Source organism: Chionomys nivalis, chromosome 24, assembly GCF_950005125.1.
Source record: "Chionomys nivalis chromosome 24, mChiNiv1.1, whole genome shotgun sequence".
In the NCBI taxonomy this organism is placed as follows: Eukaryota; Metazoa; Chordata; class Mammalia; order Rodentia; family Cricetidae; genus Chionomys; species Chionomys nivalis.
The window spans coordinates 12,105,682-12,129,180 of record NC_080109.1 but is presented as its reverse complement, the minus strand read 5'-3'; the positions used below and the strand labels follow the sequence as shown (position 1 = coordinate 12,129,180).

Genomic DNA, 23,499 nt, shown 5'->3' with positions numbered 1-23,499 from the left:
CACTAACCTATCCCCTCTGAGCACCTACTCTATGTCAGGCACTGATGTAAGAACAACAGAGGATGAACTATATAAATTCTAGGCCTTATGTAACTTAAGTTATTTCAAGAGAACTGATAACACTAAAAGGGCAATTTTACATAATAATTACTACCATAAAGAAAATAAGTAATTTTCATTTTCTCTTAATTTTTCTCCCTATAAGATAAATGATTCAGCTGCTTAAACACACAAACTTATTCTTTCAAGTACAGGCAATTGAGTACTTATTAGAGTATTCCATGCTGCACAATCAATCTCAACCTCAAATCACAACATTTTTATTATCTCACAAAGAACATATACATCCATTAACTGTCATCAACACTGCTTTCAATCCAGGTCCCTGGCAACCACCAAACCCGTGTCTATAAATCTGTGTATTCTGCACACTTCATATAAGTAGGAACAAGTTCATGTCAATCGGCTATGTGGTTAGTAACAGTTTACTTCCGTTTTGGGGTTATTATGAATAATACCATATAGACATTACATTTAAGTTTCTGTGCAGGAAATGCATATCCATAATCTTTGATATGCAGAACAGTAGAAGTACTAGGTCACAATGTACTCCACATTTCACTTCTAAAGAAACTATACTCTAGTTTCCATAAGCAGTGTAATCTCCCCTTTTCTGCATTGTTACTATTTTAACTGTAGTCATTCTAAACATGAGTGATTTTCCAATTCAAATAATATTTCTTTAATGATTAATGTTTTTGAACTTTTTTTCCTTCAGGTGTTCAATGACCACTTTGTGTGTCTTCCTTGGAAAACTACAAGTCTTTTCCCGCCCTCCCCTTTAAAACGTGTGTGAATGTTTTGCTTGCATGTAGGTATGTGTACCACATGTACGCCTGGTATCTGAGGATCCAGATCCTCTGGAACTAGAGCTACAAACGATTGTAAGCTGTGTCACGTGGTGCTCAGAATCAAACCTGGGTCCTCTGGAAGAACAATTAGTGCTCTTAGCTGCTGAGCAATCTCCCAGTCCTGTTCTTAAGAAAGTCTTAATTTCTGAAGATGTAAGATAGATGAAACAATATGCTACATGAGATTATAATTATGTATACATTTTAAGGGGAGAAGGGATGTAGATGAAGTCTACATGGGGACTGGTCACACTATCTTATATTCAAGAATTATGATATGAAAGGAGAAAAGCTTAAGAAAATCTCTGTTAGTCGTCTGATAAAGTAAAAACATTACCTTTCTCTAAGAACTGGCTAAAAGGAAAATCCAAGCCATAATTCTAAGGTCAATATTAAAACTAAGTTAAGTCCTCTGCTTGAATTTTTTGGGGGTGTATGTGAGTACAGGTCTCATGCAGCTAAGGGTAGTTGTGTGTTCTTCCTACCTCCACCTGGAAAGTGCTAGGATCACAGGACTGTGCCCAACATCAAGTAAAAATAAAACCAATAAACTTATCTAATATAAATTTGAGGTTGGGGTGATGGCTCAGTAGGTGAGAGCTCTTGCTAAATCAAACCCCCAGTTGATTTAAAGAGCCACTTGAGTTCATGTGTCCATCTGTAACCCTAGTACAGTGGGTTCCTCTGGCCTTTGGGTGTATATCTGCTTAAATTCCAACGCCCAGCTAAGGGCAAGATAAAGTAACTTAGGCTAACAGCTTTCTTTATGTAACTGTGCTGTAGACACTAGGCCATTATAGGAATAAAACTCATTATTTACCTTAGAAAGGTTGGGGGGCTTAGTTTATCTCCTTTACTGCAGTTTGACTATGTTTGTGTGTGTGTGTGTGAGGTACTAGAAGCTGAACTTTGCACAAGTTAGGCAAGCACTGGACATCTGAGCTATATTCTCAGCTCGTTATATGTGTGTGTGTATGTACGTATATATGCTCACTCTGTAGATCAGGCTGGCTTGGAACTCACAGAGATTTGCCTGCCTCTGCCTCCCAAGTGCATCACCATAGCCTTTTTCCGCTTGTTATAGATGGAGGGTCACCGTGATAGAGAGTATGTGAAAGGATTTAAAAATAAAAAAAAAAAACTAAAATAAACAATTATGAAGTCCTTAAACCCACACATTTCAGTTCAAATCTTTTATCTCAGAATCAATAAATCAATGTTAAACAAACTCATTAATGAGTAAAAATGGATGCTTTTGGGGGGGAAATAGAGCAGAAAAAGCAAACAAGATGGTTTCAGTGCCACCCGAGGTGCTACAGTAAAACCCGCTTCTCCATATTAGAAATTAGTTCTTCACAGTGGAGCCTCCCTGTCTGGCAGGGTAAGGAAAGTGCTTAATAAACTGGAATGCTCTTCTTTCATTTCCTTCACTTTAAAGTTAGGATAAAATAACTCACCTTTCCCCACTGAAGTGACATTACAGTGCTAGATGAATAACATGATTTACATTGTTAAGACTGTTCATCTTTGAATGTCATGCTTAAATCACTTAGTGGTGAGAAAAATTCATCTTAACCAAAACGAACTTACTTGAACTTTAACTTCCTGGTGGCTGAGTAGAGGAACCAAATGAGGAACTATTCCGGAGTCTATTACCATCTGTATCTGTTCATTGCCAGCATCCGTAAGGTAGGAGAGGGCCCAGACAGTATCTACCAATATCTAAAATAAAAGTTCAAATCTTCAAATATTTTCTCATTTTACTATTTTTTCTTTTTGGGGAGGGGGTTTCTCTATATAGCTCTAGCTGTCCTGGAACTTACTATGAAGACCAGGCTGGCCTCAAACTTAAAGGTTGACCTGCCCCTGTCTCACTAGTGCTGGGATTAAAGGTATGTGCCAACATTTGGCCATTTTAATAATTCTTAACCTCACAACCAATTTGGGATCCTTTTCTTCTTGCTTAATTTAGGATGTATAAATTAATTATAGTCCTAATCTCAGATCAGTATCTAATCTTAATTCAGCAAACTATACATACAAAATACATAGTACATCAAATAGAAAATCAACTAACCAACCAACACAAAAATCAAATGAATAACCCAACATTTTTTCTCAGATGTTCACAATGCAGTACGATAGGTCAAAGGGCACTGCAGCAATGTATATAGTTAGACACAGTGGTTTATAATACTTAGGACAGGTCAAATATATTTAGGAAATTCCCTAATACTGTTAGTTCCATGTAGGATGCATACTACTATTACTGCCCGGTACTAGTATCCCCATAATTTTATCTCCTCACAAAACAATTCAGTCAATTTTTACTGCTGTTGTTTGCCCACAAGAATTAGACAGTAAGAACTTATCGCTGAAGAAACCACGTGCCTTGGTTGTTAAGGGGGGGGTGGGGGGAATTGGGATGTAAGCTCTCTCTTCTCTCCCCAGAATAGCACCAAGCTGCTGTGAAGAACTGTTATCTATAGTTTTACTCAGCTCTGAATTCTGATATCATCAACACTGACCAGTCAGGACAGATGAGCCCGTTGGTACAGTAGTGGGAGGTCTTTTGTGGGTGTAACAAATTGCTTTCTCATTAGATTTAATACCTGTTTCATAGGAGGGGATTCACATCTGACACTATAAATCTGATAAAAAAGCCTGTGGTTGAGGATATTATAGGCCCTGGGGTAGGAAATTTATTGCTGTTGTTTTGCTAAATGGGTGAGATATGCCTGTCAAACTGCTTACTAAATAACCGTTCATATCCACAGTAACAGTGCTTCTACCAGCTTTGGTCTTCATTAATCAGTGAGGTCTTTACAGATTCATAACTGGTTAAAATACTGAGGACAGCTGGGTGGTGGTGGCACATGCCTTTAGTCCTAGCACTCAGGAGGCAGAAGCAGGCGGATCTCTGTGAATCTGAGGCCAGCCTGGTCTACAAGAGCTAGTTCCAGGACAGGCTTCAAAGCTACGAGAAACCCTGTCTCGATGACTCTAATTTCTTGGCATGACATGTCTATTTTATTCTATTTTATTGCATAATGTTGGGCCTGTCAATACCATGTTATGTAACGGAGAGAGACTCAGGGGGGCAGTTAAATGGGGGAAGGAGAGACATTTTCTTCAGTGGTGCAGCAACTAGAAAGACATTTCTAACTCCTGTAAAACACCCCCTTTTGGTGTAGTTTTGTGTTTTAACAAATAAAGCTTGCCTAAGGATCAGAGGGCAGAGCTAAACCACTAGAACTTAGGTAGACGGAGGAGACAAAACTAAATTCTGGAAAAAAAGAAGGGCAGAGTGAAAGACGCCATGGATCTTAAAAACCTGAGAGAGCTTAATTCTAGACACACAGAAAAAACAAAAGTTTTTGCTGTTTGCTGGGGTGTGCTGCAAAGAGATTTTCTTGAGTTAGCAATAGCAGCAGAAAAAAAAAGCTGCACCATTTTAAAATGAGGCTTCCTGGGCCCTGCCGCTGGTGCCAAATCCGGCTATGGTGCATTTCTGGGCCTGGGTGTTTGTGTGTCCACTCCGGGTCGGGAGGAAAGAAGCTGAGACCATGCCCTTGGCTAGGCTCTTCCTGCCTGGGCAGGCAGCGGGGATCATGTCTACTAGGCTTGGGCAGGTGGGAGAGCATGGCGGATTCCTGCCACCATACACAGAGCTATTTCCAGGCTGCGCAGTGCTCTACATGGCAGATAAAAAGGGTTTACGTGCTGCAGGCTCATTCTCAGGGTTCGACTGCTAAGCACAGCTCCCCCCTGGTGGCCTCAGAGCTAGCACTGGTGGTGCTTCCAATTTTAAAATTGGAGAGAGGTGGAGCCAACATCCAGAGCAATTACAACCAAGCTGCTTAGCATTTTAAAAGCTCTTCTAGACAGGAAAAAATTACAGACAATACAATAAGAACAGATTCAGACATAAAAGGCCAAAAATGGGTCACAGTGTTGGATGTAGGCTTAAGAGAAAAAAAAAAAGAGTATAAAGAGTTATAAAGTTAATGCTAAAAAAAAAAGGGTAAAGTCTTTAAAAAGACAAAGTAATAGAGTAAAAACAAGCCACGTAAAAATAAAAAATTCACAAAGAATCTACATTATGTATTCTATTGTGTTTTCTTTAAATTTTTTTGACTGTAAAGGAGCTAAGTACAAAAAGATATGGGCTGCTAAACTAACCAGCATGTATATTATAAAGATATCTTGGTTTCATAATTTGGGTCTAAAGTTATAATGCCTTAAAAAAGAGGTTCTTCTCTATTTTCACAAAAAATAAGAACCTGTAGATTGCCTCCAGGCAAATATGGTTTGATAGACCACGCCCTACTAAAACGTTGCTGTGAACACCCTCAAAAACTTACTTTGCTCAACTGCTGAGATAAACCTAGCACACAGGATACACCATAAAAGATCTAATTTACAGCACCCCCACCCATATTCCCAAATATTGTTTACATTTAAAGGGGGATATGATATAGATATGAATAATTTACATTGGTATGGATCTTGGCTTATTGACATAATAAGGTCAATCTTGCTCTATGTATATTTCTGCTCTTGATTGAGGTGTTGTGATTGTGTAGCTCATTTAATATAGCTGGGCAGTGGTGGTGCACGCCTTTAATCCCAGCACTCGGGAGGCAGAGGCAGGCGATCTCTTTGAGTTCAAGGCCAGCCTGGTCTACAAGAGCTAGTTCCAGGGCAGGAACCAAAAGCTATAGAGAAACCCTGTCTCGAAAATAAAAAAAAAAAAGTAATGCATAATTAAGAAATATAGGTTAATAGATAGTCATCTATAATAGTCAAGTTTGTAGTCATGTTAGATTTTCTAGATGTGTATAGATATATTTCAGATGGAGAGGTATTCTTTTTTTAAATATTTATTTATTTATTATGTATACAATATTCTGTCTGTGTGTATGCCTGAAGGCCAGAAGAGGGCACCAGACCTCTTTTACAGATGGTTGTGAGCCACCATGTGGTTGCTGGGAATTGAATTCAGGACCTTTGGAAGAACAAGCAAAGCTCTTAGCCACTGAGCCATCTCTCCAGCCCCGATAGGCATTCTTTATATCTTTCAAAGACTACAGAATATGGCATTTAAATGTTTTATGACAGTGAGACACGTCTGCTCCTGGCAGCACCAATTGCTTCAAGAGAAAGATGGGCATCGAAGAGGCTCCTTATGGAGTTTGCTAGCCATTTGGGCAAAAAAACTGCTCTTGCCTGGACTGCTTTGCTGGACATACAAAACCCACAGAAAAATGACTACTGAACTTGCCTAAAGTTGAGATGATACTTCAGGGTTCCTGCTTCATGAAAGAGTCTGCGAGACATTCTACAGGATACAGAAAAAAGTGACTAAACTGTCTTTAAAATTTCTTGCTTCATGAAAAAGTCTGCTGGATACTATGGTCTGTAGGCTAAAGATGGATGCCCCAACGGTACAGAAGAACTGTCCAGGCAGCGAGATGTCTCTGTCACTTCTAGAGTTTTGAAAGTTGCTTGCAATGCACTTACTGTTTACTTAGGTAATATTATATCCTTCTGGAGTCTTTGATGAAGTTAAAGAATGGACAGTTATTTATTATAGTTTTCCTTAGTTATGATAAAAGATAAAGTAGATCTAAATAAAATATTATAACTAATTCTGGCTTGATAACTGCTTTGTTATATGTAACTTTACTATGTTAAAGTTAAAAAAGCCTTCCTTTTTGTTTAAAAAGGGGAAATGGTGTTTATTCTATTTGTGTGTTGCTTTCATTGGATAATGAATAAAGAAATTGCCTTGGCCTAGTTGATAGGGCAGAACTTAGGTAGGTGGAGAAGACAAAACTGCATTCTGGAAAAAAGAAGGGCAGAGTAAGAGACGCCATGAATCTCCTGCCTGAGATGGATTCTGGTTAGAATCTTGCTGGTAAGGCACAGTCACGTGGTAATACACAGATTAATAGAGATGGGTTAAATTAAGAAGTAAGAATTAGCCAGTAAAAAGTTAGAGCTAATGGGCAGTGTTTAAATAAATACAGTTTCTGTGTGATTATTTCATGTGTGTGTAAGCTAGCCGGGCAGCCGGAAAAAACAAGTGGGCCTTCTCTCCTTACAGTGTGTGTGTGTGTGTGTGTGTGTGTGTGTAAAAGAGAGTAAGGCAGAGAAAGAATATGATCAAAATACATTATGTAAAGTGTAAAAGTGGCACAATAAAACCCATTAGTATGTATAATTGATAAATGCAAAGAAAAAAAACAATGAAGGTAAGCGGGGCTACAAGTTTGTAATCTCATGTATTTAAAAGGTTGAGACATGAAGATCACAAGTTGAAGGCTAGCCTGGGCTACAGACTTGAGTTCAAAACCAACCTGAGACACTACATGACATCTTGTCTCAAAATAAAAAGTAAAAAGAGGACTAGGGATAAATATAGCTTGGTGGTTAAGTATTTGTCTATTATTTATAAGGTCCTAGGTTCAATCCTCAATGCCACAAGGCAAACAAACACCACCAGCAACAAAAAACACTACAGGCGATTTCTTAGATGTTTCCCACAGATTAAGATCAAGGCAGTAAATATGCAAAAACAGTAATACCTTAAAAAAAAACACATGTTTCATATAGCTGTAACTATGGGAGGGGCTTTGTGATTAACTTATAATGATGATGATGCTCTGACATACAGCAAATCATGTGCTTAATCTTTTTGTCTTTAAAACCTTACTTTGAAAGACAGTATGGAAAACAGATGTTAAAATATAGCATATAAATAACACAACTGTTCATTTCCCCCTCCCCCCAAAGACCCCAAAACCCCTCAGGAAGAGCAAATATATCTGGAACTCCAAAACCTTTCTGAACTATGTCTCAAAAAATGGAGAAGTTTAAAAACTTTCTGATTCCTAACCAATATTATGATTAAGACACTCAAAAGGGGAAAACAGCATTGCCACAGTTCCTTCAGAAATTTAAGAAAGCAACCAATAAATAATGATGATGATGATGATAATAATAAAAGCCAGGCGGTGATGGTGCATACCTTTAATCCCAGCACTTGGAAAGCAGGGGCAGGTAGATCTCTCTAAGGCCAGTCTGGTCTACAAACCAAGTGTCAGAATAGACTACAAAGCGACACAGAGAAACCCTGTGTCGATAAACAAAACAAACAAAAATTTAAGAAAGAAGTTGAGCATGGTAGTGCATGCCTACAACCAAGCTCTGAGGAAATGAAAAAGGAAGAACAGGAGTTCAAAGACACCCTCAGTTAAACACTGAGAGAGAGCTGAGGATAAATACACATACAAACATACACTTTTTTTTTTTTTACCCCCCAAAGAAAAAGAAGCCAACAAACAGCAAGAGATGGTGGTACACATGGGAGATTAAGGAAGGAGTTTGAGTGAGGTCAGCCTGGGCCATATAGTAAGACGCTGTCTCAATAAGTAAAACAAAACAGAACACTAAATGAAAGAATTTACACACCGTGATAAATACAAGTGAAACAATTACATCTCAACTTGTAAATGTATCAGGATCTTTGTCCTTGGAGTTTTATTATAGTAGCTAAAGTTTGTTGACAAAGGCAAAAAAAAAAGAATTAAGTTATTTGGTAATGACTATCTATAAAAACTATATATATAGTCTTTGAAGACCCAATATTAAACAAGTCTTTAATGTACCTAGGTCCAAACTCTACTTCAAATCAAACTTGAATTCTTACAAATTTGTATCCAACAAAGTTTATAAGATAAAGTTTCTCTTTCTATTTCTATGAGGTTTAAGAATGACTAGTTCTAATTTAAGAAGGCTATACATATAATAAATATTTAGTAAATGATATAGTATTTGTGAAGGATAGTCCTAAAAAGAATAATTCAAATGAGAAATGAATATTCAAGAGCCAATTAAAAGTAAACAAACAAAAAAACCAGGCAAATCTCATCTAGAGGTGGGTAAACAAGTGGAAAGAAAACCAAAGTTGTTTTATATTCTAATAGTTACAAATGTTACGCAAACCTTTGAAAAACAGAACACTGAAATTTAAATTTAATCAAAGGACCCTGCTATAACTGGAGAGATAAGACTGAAAAATGAAAGTGAAGATCAACAGTTTTTCTTAGTTTGGTTTATGTATATAAATATAAATTCTTGTATTTAAGCTAAATATTAATTTATGCTTCAAAATGCAAAAATACCACCATGTGTGTACACTCTCAAAAGTCAGGCTGCCAGACAGGGTGACCATGAAAGCCATGCAGTGAGGAGACAACTACCTGCATCTTTATGGCAGGGTTGGTTCTTCACTGAAGCTAGTTTGTGATAGAGGACAATAACATACACACCTCAGTTCCTGAGACGGTAAAGTAGGAGCGAATACAAGTACACACTGTTTTCATTTCTCTCCTATATCATAGGGGGAGTCCAGTACATGCGTACATACACATAAATATATAATTATACAAAGAGAATTTACTCACATTTACATCTGTGTGATGAATTAATACACAAAGAGCTGGAAGAATCTGAGGAGAGAAATATGTACAATTCAAAACATACATAGATGTAAAAAATACATATAATGGTATCTAAGTATTTTTCTTTTGTTTACCTCCTGAATTGTTTCCATTGGTGGTGGTGGGTCTTTGTGGCGACATAAATTGACCATAACCCAGGTAACATTTCTTAAGAATGTTATAGGAATAGACGGACTTATGAATGAAAGCAGAGGTTTTACAACTCCAAGGCTTATCACATAATCTCTACACTGAGGTCCATCACCTGTAGAAGAATTAATTTAATAAGATAAATCAACAGTAAGCCTTTTCAGAAAACATAAAGCACTGGGTACAATTTGTGGCTTCTAGTACTTTAAGCTTTCTTTAGTGTTATATAAAGTAGATACTCTCGGTCTTTGAGCTCAGAGACACAATGTTCCACCACTGCCTGTCTTCAAGAATTCTTCTATATACCGCAAGCAAACACCTGCCAACTGTTACCTCAATGACTCTTTCAGTTTAACAAGCTTTCAAATTAATACAAGAGATGCCAAAGTAACTATTGAGAAAATATTTGCAGAATTCATAGTCATGATCCAATATTAAAGTCTAGTGTGGTGGCACAAGTCTGTAATCCCAGCATGTTGGAGGTGGAGTCAGAAGAATGAGTCAAGGCTAGTTTTAGCTATATAATGAATTCAAATTCAGCCTACAAGAGATCTACTATTAAAGCAAAACTAACTAATCCACAAGGAAAAAAAATTTTTCTTGTACTATAATATCTGGTGATGTATTTGAATTAATTCCAAAACATAACTGGAATTAAAAATAAATCCCAAATAATATGATGTTCCTTTAACAGGGCAGTTCTCAACCTGTAGGTCTCAACCCCTGGGGGAAGGTGTCACATATCAGATATCTTGCATATCATATATTTACATTACCATTCATAATAGTAGCAAAATCACAGTTATGAAGTAGCAATAAAGTAGGTTTATGGTTGGGGTCACCACAACACAAAGAACCGTGTAAAAGGGTTACAATATCACGAAGGTTAGGAAGTACTTTAACAGCTTTATACCTAAAACTTGGTGTAAGAGCAAAGGAAGGAGGCACCTGGATATGCATCATCACTTTTAAAGGTAGTGTACTCTATACTAGTAAGTTCACAGAACAAGCTGCCCACAAAAACTCTCAATCATAACATTTTCATGTTAGACCTAGAAGAGGACAATAAAGAGATATAAGAACAATACTAAATACTTACATGTAAACAACTGAGGTGACACATACCCATAACCTCAGAATTAAAGAGGTTAAGGCAGGAAAACTGCTCTGAATTCAAAGCAACCTGGGCTACACACTGAGTTCAAGGTAAGCCTGGGAAATATATGCTGCAGTACATATGCAAACATGCAAGCAAACACACACACACACACACACACACACACACACACACACAGTGAAACATCATCATCTAAAAACAATCTCCAGCATCCCCCCTTATCAAAGTAATGAGGCCTCTAAAAAGGGATTTTCAAGCCCAGCCTCCATGTGGAGGGCTCTGAGCTATAGAAGGAATAGACTAGAACTAAGATCCCAGAACTTTTCCACTATTGGTTCTCTGATTCATTTTCAAACAGGGTCTTGCTATGTAGTATAGGCTAGCCTTGAACTCGGGAGAAAAGTGCTGGAATTGGTTGTTTGAATTTAAAAGTCTGGGTTACTATACCCTTCAGTAAACAGACGTGGTGTAGTGCTGCAATCCCAGCATGTGGGGAAGGGGTGTGTGTGCTCCAGCTGAGATAGGAGGATCATGAGTTCCAGGTCAGCCAGATTACCATAAATAAACAAACAAACAAAATGCCTCTACTGCTGGCCTTTAATCCCAGCATTTAGGATGCAGAGGCAGGTGGATTTAGGTGAGTTCAAGACCAGCCTGGTCAACAGAGTAAGTTCCAGGACAGCCAGGGCTACAAAAAGAAACCCTGTCTTAACCACCCCCACCAAACCCTCTAATTAAATTTGAACACTTGAAATATTGAGATTGTGTTAATTATTCTCCCTACAATTATTAATAAGTGCAAGGGTAGTGCTTATAATGTTCAACAATTAATTAGGTTATTAGATACTTCCTGTTAATTCACAATAAGTTATATTTTATACATCACTAAATTTTAATGTCTTATGTAAAGTTTTATTTTAGACTTCTCAAGTGTACTATAAAGAGAAAAATTATTGGTTTAAATTTTTGCCTATTGTTATTCTTAAATGGAGAAAGTTAATAAAGTGGGCACTAATATAAAACTAAATTTAAGTAATTTATATATCTTACAATCCTATCAATAAGAGAGACTACCAACAAAAAGATATAACAGTAACTTAAGCAACAAACACATTCCTTTTATTTATTGTTTTACACATATAGTTACATAATTAAAATTTCTTTGCTAATTTCACAAAAACTAAATGACAAGAAATTACTTTTCAACTATTAGCAGTCATTTTTATTGGCTAGTATACGATTTTCTAACTTACTGGATTAGCATTCTAAGTTTTATACAAACCTATAATATTTCCCAATGCCCACACTGCCTGCTCACAGACATTCTGATGTGGTGAATGCAGCAGCCTTAGGAAAAGTGGCACAGCATCTGAAAGGGGAAATTACATAACAAAGATGAGATCCCAACAAAACATAATACAAACTACCAAAATTATTTTAAAACATCTCTTTGCAAAATTATTTCTGTGAAAAAGTAACATCAAAATTTTAACATATAAACAATTCCAAATTAAAATTCCGCATTTCATTTACAATCAAACCTGGGCTTAATTACGATTGTTTATCTGGCTCCAGAAACTGAACCTAGGGCAGTCTACACGTTGTCCTCATGTCCTGTCACTGCACTATGGCCCCAACAAAACACCAATGTACATAAAATAAAAATAATAAGTTAAAAAAACTCAAAACATAACAAAAAATAGTTAAAAAATTGTGAAGAATATGACATAGATAGAACCATAAAACCTACTCAACCTGTTAACTCTACACACAAAACAAAACCAGTTTTAGTAGGATTTAAGGTAATTTCTAACTAGTATCATACATATCAAGATGTAAAATGCTTATTAGTTGGATAATATAAATCATACAGAAAGGAATCCCAAAAAAATCAAAAGGACTTTGGCAAATGGGTTTACTAGTCCATAGAACAAGACAAGTAAAGGAACATACTCAGGAGAGCTGTTGCAACAACCCTAGGTCTTAGGGGTAGATACTAGTCTGTAATATAGCTTTTAGGAGGATCTATGAATTTATTTATTTTTAAAGATGAGGCCTCAAATTCATGATCCTTCTACGTCAGCCTCTCAAGGGTTGGGATTAAAAGCATGTGCCACTATGCCTGGCCAGCACAGGATAACAATTTTGTTAACTAACTCACTGGATTGAACCACAGCTTGTGTCTGTTCAGATGTTCCAGATGCAATGTTTGTCAAAGCCCACGCAGCTTCAAACTGTAAAGAAGGACTAAGAACAAAGAGCAAGAAACTTTAAGTCACACGTTTCACTTCGCCTACATGTCTAGTAATGTTTTTCTCCCTCTTTAATGTGTTGTTCCAAAGTTTACTTATCCATCTATCCTTCAAAATATAACCCAGTCACTTCATGATGAAATTCAGACATGTGCCCAAAATGCCCTTCTTAGTAGTTTTAGCTCTGTCTTTACTAAAATAGATTCTTACTGTCATTTCTCAGTTTTCAAGTACTTATCTTACCAGGTTCCCAAGTTAAAGTCATTCTCAAATTTGTTTTTGGTGCTTATCATGGTTTTAACTCCCAATTCTATCCCATAATCAATCTCTCTCTCTCTCTCTCTCTCTCTCTCTCTCTCTCTCTCTCTCTCTCTCTCTCTCTCTCTCTCTCTCTTTAAAAAAAAAAAAAAACCTCTCTCTAAAAAGCCCAGGCTGGTCTTGAACTGAAACTTCTAGGTCTCAGATTATAAGCATATAATATCATCACGCCTGTTTTTTGTTTCTGATTCAGGGTCTCTAGTTCAGATTGTCCCTAAACTCATTATGTATAGCCAAGGATCACTTTGAACTTCTGACCCTCCTGCCTCTACCTTAAAAGAATCTTTCTTTTAAGATTAAGCTAGAAAACCTACCATTTCCAAAGAACATGGTCTAATTTAAAATAATAATTATATACTTACTTGTCATCTCTTTCAAGACAATGAACTAAAATAGGCAATATTCCAGATTTTATTAAGTCATCAATTGGTGGATTTCGATCACTGGACAAAAGTTTCCTGTAAGATAGATACCTCTTGTAAAACTTGATGTCATATATTATTATAATTAAGTTCACATTCACATAGAATATAGGCACTGTTGTAAATCTGAAGAGATGTGTAAGTATATACTTTGAAAATTACTTCTTATACTTCATATAATGCAATATTTTCTCTACTCATGAAAAGATTGTTAAATTTAATCTACAAAGAGGACCATTAATTGGAAAACTATGGTAGACATTTTGGTACTTTTATTAATACAACACCATTCCCTCACCAGTTAAGAATATGGCAACTAAAAAGATAACCAAATTTTTTTTTTCCCTAAAAAGACAGGTTCTTACTATGTAGTCCTGGCTTCTGCCTCCTGAATGCTGGCATTTAAGGTGTGGTACAACTAAATATTTTTACATGTGCTATGTTCGGAGTTAATTTCACACTTAGAGAAAAGGAATAGGTTTTCAAAATACCTAAAAATTATGCATACCAGAAGTGATCACAATGTATATCCCATTCTATATATTATTAAATATCATGAAAGCCCAACAACATTAACAAATCTTCTCCTTATTGGAATTTGCTGTACAACTACATAATGATAAGGGTTAAGAAAGTCTAGTCAGAGCCAGGTGGTGTCCGCCCAGGCCTTAATTCCAGCACTCCGGAAACAGAGGCAGGCGGATCTCTGTGAATTCAAGGTTAGCCTAGTCTACAAAGCAAGTTCCAGGACAAGCAGGGTAGTTACACAGAGAAAGCCCTGTCTCGAAAAACCAAAACCAAAAGAAAAAAATGTTAGTCAGAGCTTCAACCTATATAAACTGTCCCCATATAAGGCACACTCATGTATTCACTATCTTAATTTTTTTTTTTTGGTTTTTCGAGACAGGGTTTCTCTGTGGTTTTGGAGCCTGTCCTGGAACTAGCTCTGTAGACCAGGCTGGTCTCGAACTCACAGAGATCCGCCTGCCTCTGCCTCCCGAGTGCTGGGATTAAAGGCGTGCGCCACCACTGTATCTTATGAATATAAAACTCCTTCTCTCACCTTTCAACTGCTCCATAAGGAGGCTACACCTTTCCTAACTGGAGCCTGGTACCACTGTGATCTCATCTCTAAACACTGTGTATCCTGCTCTCCTTGCTCAGAATGGCTAGCCATCTATTTATTTCAGGTTCCGTAACACCTCTCAATTCTAAGGTTATGTGTACTGCATAGTCCCACATTTGCTACTGGGTGCCTATTCCCTATTAAATTTTAAACAATTACTACTACTACTACTACTACTGTTTTTTTCTTTTTCTTTTTTTAAAGACAGTTGTCATATATCCAAGACTAGCTTCAAACTCTCTATGTGGCTAAGGATGATCATATATTTCTGATCCTCCTGCTTCCACCTCCCAAAAACTGATTACAGGTGTGTGAAAATATACCACCTTTATGCAGAGCTAGGTATACAGACTTGATAGTCTGTACAAATTAGGCAAGCATTCTACCAACTGAGCAATATAGCTTCAGACCAGAATCTAAACTTCTTAAAGAGAAATTTACATACTAGCAGGACATAAAGAAATCAATCTGAAACTGACCCAGAAGCTACCTCTGTATTAGCTAGTTTTCATAGCGTGGGACGAGCAATGTAGGCCTCTGGGGAGAGAGGTGAGCGGGGTGGGGTGGAGGAGAACAGACACCAAACGTTGTAATCAGTGTTGGATCAGCAGGGGACAAAACTGATATGCCAGGAAAGAAGAATCCACTGATGCAAAGGTGGCCTGACTGTTAACAAGGGCAACCTAAAGGGCTTTCCTGTTTCTGTTCCACAGAAGGGAATTCATACAGGAACTGTAAACCTGGTCAAAAGTTAGGGAGGTGATAGTCCTTAGGGGTAAATATACAATTGTAGTTTAGCTAAATCATCATATTGCCAAACTGCCTTCTAAATATTAATGTTTATAGTTATCGAGTTGTGCTTGGTCAGAAATATTTTTGTAATGATTAATGGTCAAAATACTAAGAATAAACAACTGTTGAGTATTCAGTGCAAAATGGGATATATCTATTAACATGCTCTCCCTTCAGGGAGCAGTACACATCACAGAAGCAGGCAAACAAAGTATGTAAGAGCTGGAGGACCAAGTCTTCAGGACCTAGCCATGGCACTCATGAACTCACAAACAGGCATGGTTACCTTCACAGGACCAAGCTTTTGCCGGGAGGTAGTGGTGCACGCCTTTAATCCCAGCACTTGGGAGGCAGAGGCAGGTGAATCTCTGTGAGTTCGAGGCCAGCCTGGTCTACAGAGCTAGTTCCAGGACAGGCTCCAAAGCCACAGAGAAACCCTGTCTCGAAAAACCAAAAAAAAAAAAAAAAAAAAAAAAAAAAAAAAAAAAAAAAAAAAAAAAACCAAGACCAAGCTTTTTCAGCATTGGATGAGGGAGGGGTTCACAAGTCACAAGACCTCACTCCTAGTGGCAGTTGACAGTTTTTGAGAGTCATTTCTCTTTGGAGGTGTGGCCACTGGTAGGTTGCCCAAGCTCCAGTGGATGGGAAGCACTAATTGGTCTCAGTAGGTTAAAGGATCTTTTTAAAAAGGGACATGAAGTTAGAAAGGGGAATCTGAGCCGGGCGGTGGTGGCGCACGCCTTTAATCCCAGTACTTGGGAGGCAGAGGCAGGCGGATCTCTGTGAGTTCGAGACCAGCCTGGTCTACAAGAGCTAGTTCCAGTACAGGCTCCAAAACCACAGAGAAACCCTGTCTCGAGAAACCAAAAAAGGAAAAAAAAAAAAAAAAAAAAGGGGAATCTGTTGAGGGAGTCAGGGAAGTGAGAGAAAGGAGGTAGATACGGTCAAAATACATTGTAGGCATGTAAGAAATTTTTCTATAAAGAATAAAAGTATTCTATTAAAATCAAGAATATTGCATAGTATTTTCACAGTATTGTCCATAATTCATAGCACAGTATTTAGCAAAACTGTAAATAAAAATTAGGGGCTTTTATCTTATTTAATTTTTTTTAAAAATTATTTTATTTTATGTATATGAATGTTTTGCTTGCATGTGTGTCTTGTACCCAAGGGGGTCATCTACAATTGGAGTTATAAACAGTTGTGAGCTACCATGTGAGCTGTGGGCACTGGGAACTGAACCCAGGTCTTCTGCAACAGCAGCAAATGCTCTTAACCACTGAGCCATCTCTCCAGACCCTCCTTTTCTCATTTCATAATAAAGAGTACAATACCTACAAAAAAGCACTTTGGTGCCAGGGTCTTGATTTGTGTTAAGGCTCAATAGTTTTATCTGTAGTTCCTTTTGCAAAAACGTTGCTAACATAGTGGAAAAAAAAAAGGTAAATAATAAGTACTAAAATTATTTTGAAACCAGTTTGCTCTTATATATCCCTGAAATTGTCTCAGGATTTATCTGGAACCCAGTTCAAAGTCGTACCTTAATCACGTTTCCTACAAACATGAACTTGCTGTTTCAGAACGTGATCTAACTTGTACCAAACTCTAAGCAGTTTTTTAGCCTATGGGATACAATAATGTAGCGGTGCTACATTTTTTCCATTTGTCTTAGTTAAGGTAAATACACATAAGCAGGACATGTAATAAAATATAAAAGATTCACACACTTGATAAGATATTGCACAAATCTGTGAAAATTCTCTGCACTTTAAAATCTTATCAACTACAACCAGTATCTTGTTTAAATATTTTTTGTTTGAACAATCCTTCTATATCTATAAATATACAAAGCAACCATTATGTTATATTATAACACAACCATGTCTTCCTCAACATACTAGTTAATTCAAAGATCTTTCTCAATAATAAATTGGGTATATATGTGTGTGTGTGTGTGTGTGTGTGTGTATGCTCATGTATGTGTACATGCACAAAAAAGTGAAAACCAGAAGTGCAACCTCAGAATCCATTCCTCAGGAGCTACCCACCTTGTTTTTTGAGACAGGGTTTCTCACTGGCCCAGGGCTCACCAAGTCAGCTATGCTGCCTGGCCAGGGGAGCCCCAAGGATAGTTCTATTCTCCACTTCCAGCGCTAGCATTACAGGCCAGCTACATGTTCAGCTTTTTACATGGGATCTGGGGACTTAACTTGGGTCCTCGAGCTTGCACAGCAAGCACTTTCCAGGTTGAGCTATCTCCTCACCTCCTCACTAAGTTTTTCTGGCTTTTTCCTAAAAATATGACAACACAAGTTTCACAACTGAAATGTACAAAATAACTTGGTATTTCTGGCTTAGAAAAACACTAGTGTATATGCAGCAATATATATTTAATGTATACTTGTTATACATGATACATTATGCTTATAACTCAATTTACTGTTTTGACTAATACAAGCACTTTGGTCACCTAAAGGAGGGGTCTGAAGAACTTGCATTTGAGCATTTAACTCACCTAGCAGCTTGTACTGCACTTAATTGAATTCCTTGGTTATCACTTGAAGCATTCTATAAAAAAAGTAAAACAATTTATCACATGAATACACAGTAACTAGTTGTTTAGTCCAGAAAGTACAAAGAGAGGTGAATAAAACCAAACTTACTTGAACAATAGCTTCTAGAGAGGTATTTTGCTGGCAAGAAATTAAAGAGAAAACACAGTTAAAAGGTCATCTTTAAATGTTCTCTTTATAAAAACTCTTCCATTGGAAGTTTTAGATTACCAAAATAACATAACTTACTACTCTAAAATCACCATCTATATCAGAGTCTTCACAGATATCTTCATGTGGCACATTTCTTCTCTTTAAGAGATGTTCATCTCTTTTATTCTTTAAAGAAGAATTTCACATAAGAAAAATAGTTAATTTTCATATAAAAGTTAAGCAATCCTGTGCCTACAAACTAAAATAATGAAGCGCCTTTTAAATGTGAAAACAAATTCAAAAAAATTAAAGTAAGTTGTGAAATAAGCACTGACCCTAATCAGAAACACTATTAACTTCTAGTGAACTGTGAACTATTGTCAAAACAAAATAGTTTTACTAAAATGGCTAGTGTACAGCTTAAGCCAGAATGAAACACACACACAACACACTCAAAAGTACCAAACCATTTATACATCATCTGGAAGTGACTTTTTATTACCTAAAAGCAGAGTCAAAGCAAAAGCTGGGTGATTCACTATGGCTTACACTTTACATAAATCATTAAAAGTTAAAAAAATAAACTTTTTCATATCCATTAACGGAAAGTGGGCAAGGTATAACTCGCCCACTTTTCAACAGCTCTCTAGGCTTAGTTAAAAAATTTGTTGGGGGGGGGGGAAGAAATGCTAAGCACTTGAGACTGAAAAAAATTAACTATATTCAATAAATACAATTTCAGGGCCGGGCGGTGGTGGCGCACGCCTTTAATCCCAGCACTCGGGAGGCAGAGGCAGGCGGATCTCTGTGAGTTTGAGGCCAGCCTGGTCTACAAGAGCTAGTTCCGGGACTAGTACCAAAGCTACAGAGAAACCCTGCCTCGAAAAACCAAAAAAAAAAAAAAAAAGAAAAAAAAAAAGAAAAAAAAGAAAAATACAATTTCATTATAGAACAGACTGTATATTTTACAAAAGATATAATGTAATATTTTCTATATATATTATCAGAACCATTTCTCAAAATACCAATAGTAAGCCATACTTACCTTCCTTAATTCAACTACAACTTCATTTCGTTGTCTTCTCATAGTCTACAAAAAAAAAAAAAACAAAAAAAACCAACACTTTTTCTTGTTTCCAACTGCCTGTATATTAAACTCTACACTTTTCTTGTTTCCAACTGCTTGTATATTAAACTCTACACTTTTTCTTGTTTCCAACTGCCTGTATATCAAACTCTCTCACACTTTCACTCCAAACTGCATTTTCTGATCTTCAACAAACACACTCCAACTCCATCTTATAAACGGTTGGTCCGTCCTTCCACTTGCACAGATATAAAACCTGGGGCCATGTTTTCATGTAGTACACATTCACTCATCCAACATCTTACTACCTTTTATTATCACCTCTGTAACTCTTCTGTCCAATTTGTCATTTTCTCTCTGAGACCACTGCAAATGTCTCCTAATATGTTATCTCTCTTGCTCTTCTTTTTAAAAGTATTTTATGTGTATGTGTGTGCATGCACACCTGAGTGAATATGTACACGGCGTGTGTGCAGGAGTCCAGGGAGGTAGGAGAATGGCATCAGATCGCGTTAATGACAGTTGTAAGCTGCCAAGCAGGTACTAGGAATAGAACCTAAGTTCTTTTTAAGAGTAAGCAAGTACTCTTAACCACTGGGCCATCTTCTGACCCTCTCTCTTCCTCTCTTGCTCTTTCATCTTTCTCTCTAGTCTACTTTTATCAGAGCAACCCCAATAATCTTCATTGCTTTAAGTTTTGTATACTATGTATGAACTCCTTTGGCAACTTGGTAAAAATCAAATTGTTATCTTCTAATATAGAATTTTTAAACAAACACACACACACAGCAATAATGGTATATGTAGTATTTCCCAAGAAGATGAATCAGGGTTCAGTTTTTAGACTTAGTACCTCTCTATACTTCAACGTCCTCATCTACAAAATGGTAGAATAGGTTTCCTGCCCCTGCCCTAATTTTTTGGTGTATTTTTTCAGCAGGATCTCATTATATAGTCTTGGCTAGCCTAGAACTTGTGATGTTGACAAGGCTGGCCTAGAACTCACAAAGACTTGCCTGCCACTGCTTGAAGGTTAGTATTACAGGCGTGTAAGACCACACTCAAACATGACTCTATCACTGGGCTATATCTCCAGTCCTCTTTTTGCTTTTTAAGACAGGGTCTTACTAAGTTTATCTTGCTCAGGCTGACCCTGAACTCACTCAGGCAGCTTTGAAACTTTTATCCTCTTGCCTTAGTTAGTCTTAGTAGTTGTGATTTATAGGGCTGTGCCACCAGGCCTCACTCAGCCTACTTTTAACACTTACAGTAAGGCTTACGTAGGTAAATACATCAGAGTACTCAGACACTTCCTGTGTGTTAGTCTTACTGCTATGTCCTCAGGGTGGAATGTTCTTCCCCCACCATCTCTGTGTCAGTCTTCCTTCTCCAAGTCATCCACCAACTTTCCATCTATATACTACCCTTTATCATGCCTAATTTTTCCTCCTTATCATGACATGTATCATATCCTAATTTACTATATAAGGTAATAAGAATAAGCATTATTTCTTCTCAACTGTCTTAATTTAAATGTGTAGAAAACTTTGCTGCAATTTTTGGTCACATTACTTTATTCTGTGGTCTTCTGATTTTTGGTACAGATAAATATTGACAAAATTAAAAAATACTATCAAAATAAATATTGCAAAATGAATAATCATTCATAAACTTAAGTTTTAAGATCTAGTATCTCATTTAAACATTATAACCTACAGAATTTTTCTTCTTACATAGTCACGCAAATATAAAAACTGCAGACTATATTAAATTAGCCCTAGAGGACTCCAGTATTATACAAAGCCCCTTAGCAGTAAACCACATCATTTCCCAAACATCTAGAAGTAGAATTCAAGCCAATTTGAGTTTAAGGCTCCTATTAAAGTACAAGCACTATAGGCTGAGACTCAGTAATATGAAAATCTAAAATCCAAAATTCTCTAAAACTCCAAATTTTGAATGTTGATATGTCTCAAGTGATAAACTATATACAATTGTTCCATGCTCAAAATTATTTGACATATATATGCAAAATTTTGAAAATGTAAAGATATTCTGGCCCAAGCATTCTGGGTGAGAGATACTCAACTTGAGCAATGAACTTATTGTAACACAAAACATCTATATTCTATTCCTCATGAAGACTACTGTGTCTCTAAGACGTATTAGCTAAAAGAGGGTTCAAAAAATGTTATAATAAAGCCAGGCGGTAGTGGCGCACGCCTTTAATCCCAGCACTCGGGAGGCAGAGGCAGGCGGATCTCTGTGAGTTCGAGACCAGCCTGGTCTACAGAGTAGTTCCAGGACAGGCTCCAAAACCACAGAGAAACCCTGTCTCGAAAAACCAAAAAAAAAAAAAAAAGTTATAATAAGAAAGACTTCTGAGGGACAGAGGTATTACATACCGGGAAGGCTGCATTAGTAAGCATTGCACCTTAAAGGTGACAGGAGTAGAACGATCTTTACTTTCTTCACATTGGTGCAAACTATTATATAAGTCCCTCTCCACCATAATATAGCCTATTTATTAAAGTTAGAGGTTTCAATAATTTAGAATTTTAAGAAAAGCAAGCCAGGAAGATCTCAAACTCAAGGCTGGCCTGAGCTATATAATGAAGCCCTGCTTCAAAACCAACTGACCTACTTGCCCTCTGCTGTCAAAAAACACAGACACTAATAAAGCATTTATTGACCCAATTTAACAACATAATAACAATATATGACTAGAGCTACTGTTACCTATAGAAATTATTTGCAAAGTAAGAGACTGGACAGTGCCTTTACTATAGGATAAGAGTTTAACTTCTCTTTCCAAAGTAAACCCATCTCAAATCAAGGACTTTTACTTCTGAAGGCCTATGAAAAGAGCATAAGGCTTCTTAGATCTCTAAGTCTCCCCTCAGTTTAAGCATCAGGCTTTGCATATGACATGTAGATACAATGTTTGTGAATTTACAAAATTCACATTGCACTAAAAAAATTAGGAAGTTTTCAAGCAACTGGTTCTTAAAGAATCCAGAATGTCATTTCTTTCTCAAAAGTATGCATACTTTTCTTTGAATTTTAAAAATATTTACCACGTTTCTATAACTATATTAGAGTTTAAACATGACCCCTGCTCTTAATGGAACAAAGGTATACCTTTCCATTAACAGCTACTTAATTTCCAGTGAGTGGCTACCTAACTCTTGCTAAAAGTCACTTTTTAACTAATATGCAGTTCTCTGAAACTCTAAAATTAATTCATGGTTTAACATATTGTAAGAATTTTGGTATTTAAAATTTTCTTAACAAAACTAAGACTTAGATTAATTAGAAATTATTCTCATTAGAGAAAAAGCTTTAAAAAATGTAAAGTATGAAGGTACACACCTATAATACCAATAATGTAGAATCAAGGCAGAAGACCTATAAATTGAAGACCAGAGAGGCTAGAAAATGAGACTCTAATCTTAAACACAATGCCCAGTCCACAATCTATGAAAGATTTATTCATCACTTATTTGCTGAGCACTACAAATACAGAGATGGACCAGAGACACAGTATATCCACACCCTCAAGAAGAGACAGACAGTTCAGGAGATAAAATCATTTGCCACCAAGCCTAAAGACTTGAGTTTGATTCTCGGCACCCACATAATGGAACAGAAAGATCAACTCCTACAAGGTGTCCCCTGACATTAGTAGTATGGGGTGTATGGGTGCATAAGAGCACACAATGTAATAAAAAAGTTTTTAAAAAAGGTTGTACTTTTATGACAGAAACAGTGTTAAGACAGCCTCTTACTATGTAATCTTGGCTGACCTCGGGCTTACTATGTGGAACCAGGCTGATCTTGAACTCATAAGAAATTGACCTGCCTCTTCTTCTCAAGTGCTGTCATTAAAGGTATGTTACCATGACTGGCTTAAAAGGTATGAGAGCTAAATCTTGACAGAATGATTTAGATGAAGATATTCCAGACAGACAATATAGTATATACAAGAAAACACAAGATAAAAGAAGGCGTTTGCAGCCAAGAGTGGTGGTACACACTTGTAATCCCAGCACTGAGAAGGCTGAGGAAGCAGAAAGATCAACTGATCTCAGTTCAAGAATAAGTGAGCA

At 36.9% G+C, this 23,499-nt stretch overlaps 1 protein-coding gene across 1 annotated transcript in view; it reads right to left on the bottom strand.

Moving 5' to 3' along the window:
• Kpna4 (karyopherin subunit alpha 4) overlaps window positions 1–23,499 on the bottom strand; it is a 66,982-nt gene that overhangs the window by 17,888 nt on the left and 25,595 nt on the right. The window contains exons 2-11 of the mRNA XM_057756903.1: window positions 19,349–19,393; window positions 18,400–18,489; window positions 18,262–18,291; window positions 18,114–18,166; window positions 13,618–13,713; window positions 12,847–12,932; window positions 11,968–12,054; window positions 9,514–9,683; window positions 9,383–9,427; window positions 2,502–2,633 (exon numbers count right to left, since the gene is read on the bottom strand). Coding sequence (XP_057612886.1) covers window positions 2,502–2,633; window positions 9,383–9,427; window positions 9,514–9,683; window positions 11,968–12,054; window positions 12,847–12,932; window positions 13,618–13,713; window positions 18,114–18,166; window positions 18,262–18,291; window positions 18,400–18,489; window positions 19,349–19,393 — 834 coding nt within the window. The remainder of the gene's footprint in view (window positions 1–2,501; window positions 2,634–9,382; window positions 9,428–9,513; window positions 9,684–11,967; window positions 12,055–12,846; window positions 12,933–13,617; window positions 13,714–18,113; window positions 18,167–18,261; window positions 18,292–18,399; window positions 18,490–19,348; window positions 19,394–23,499) is intronic.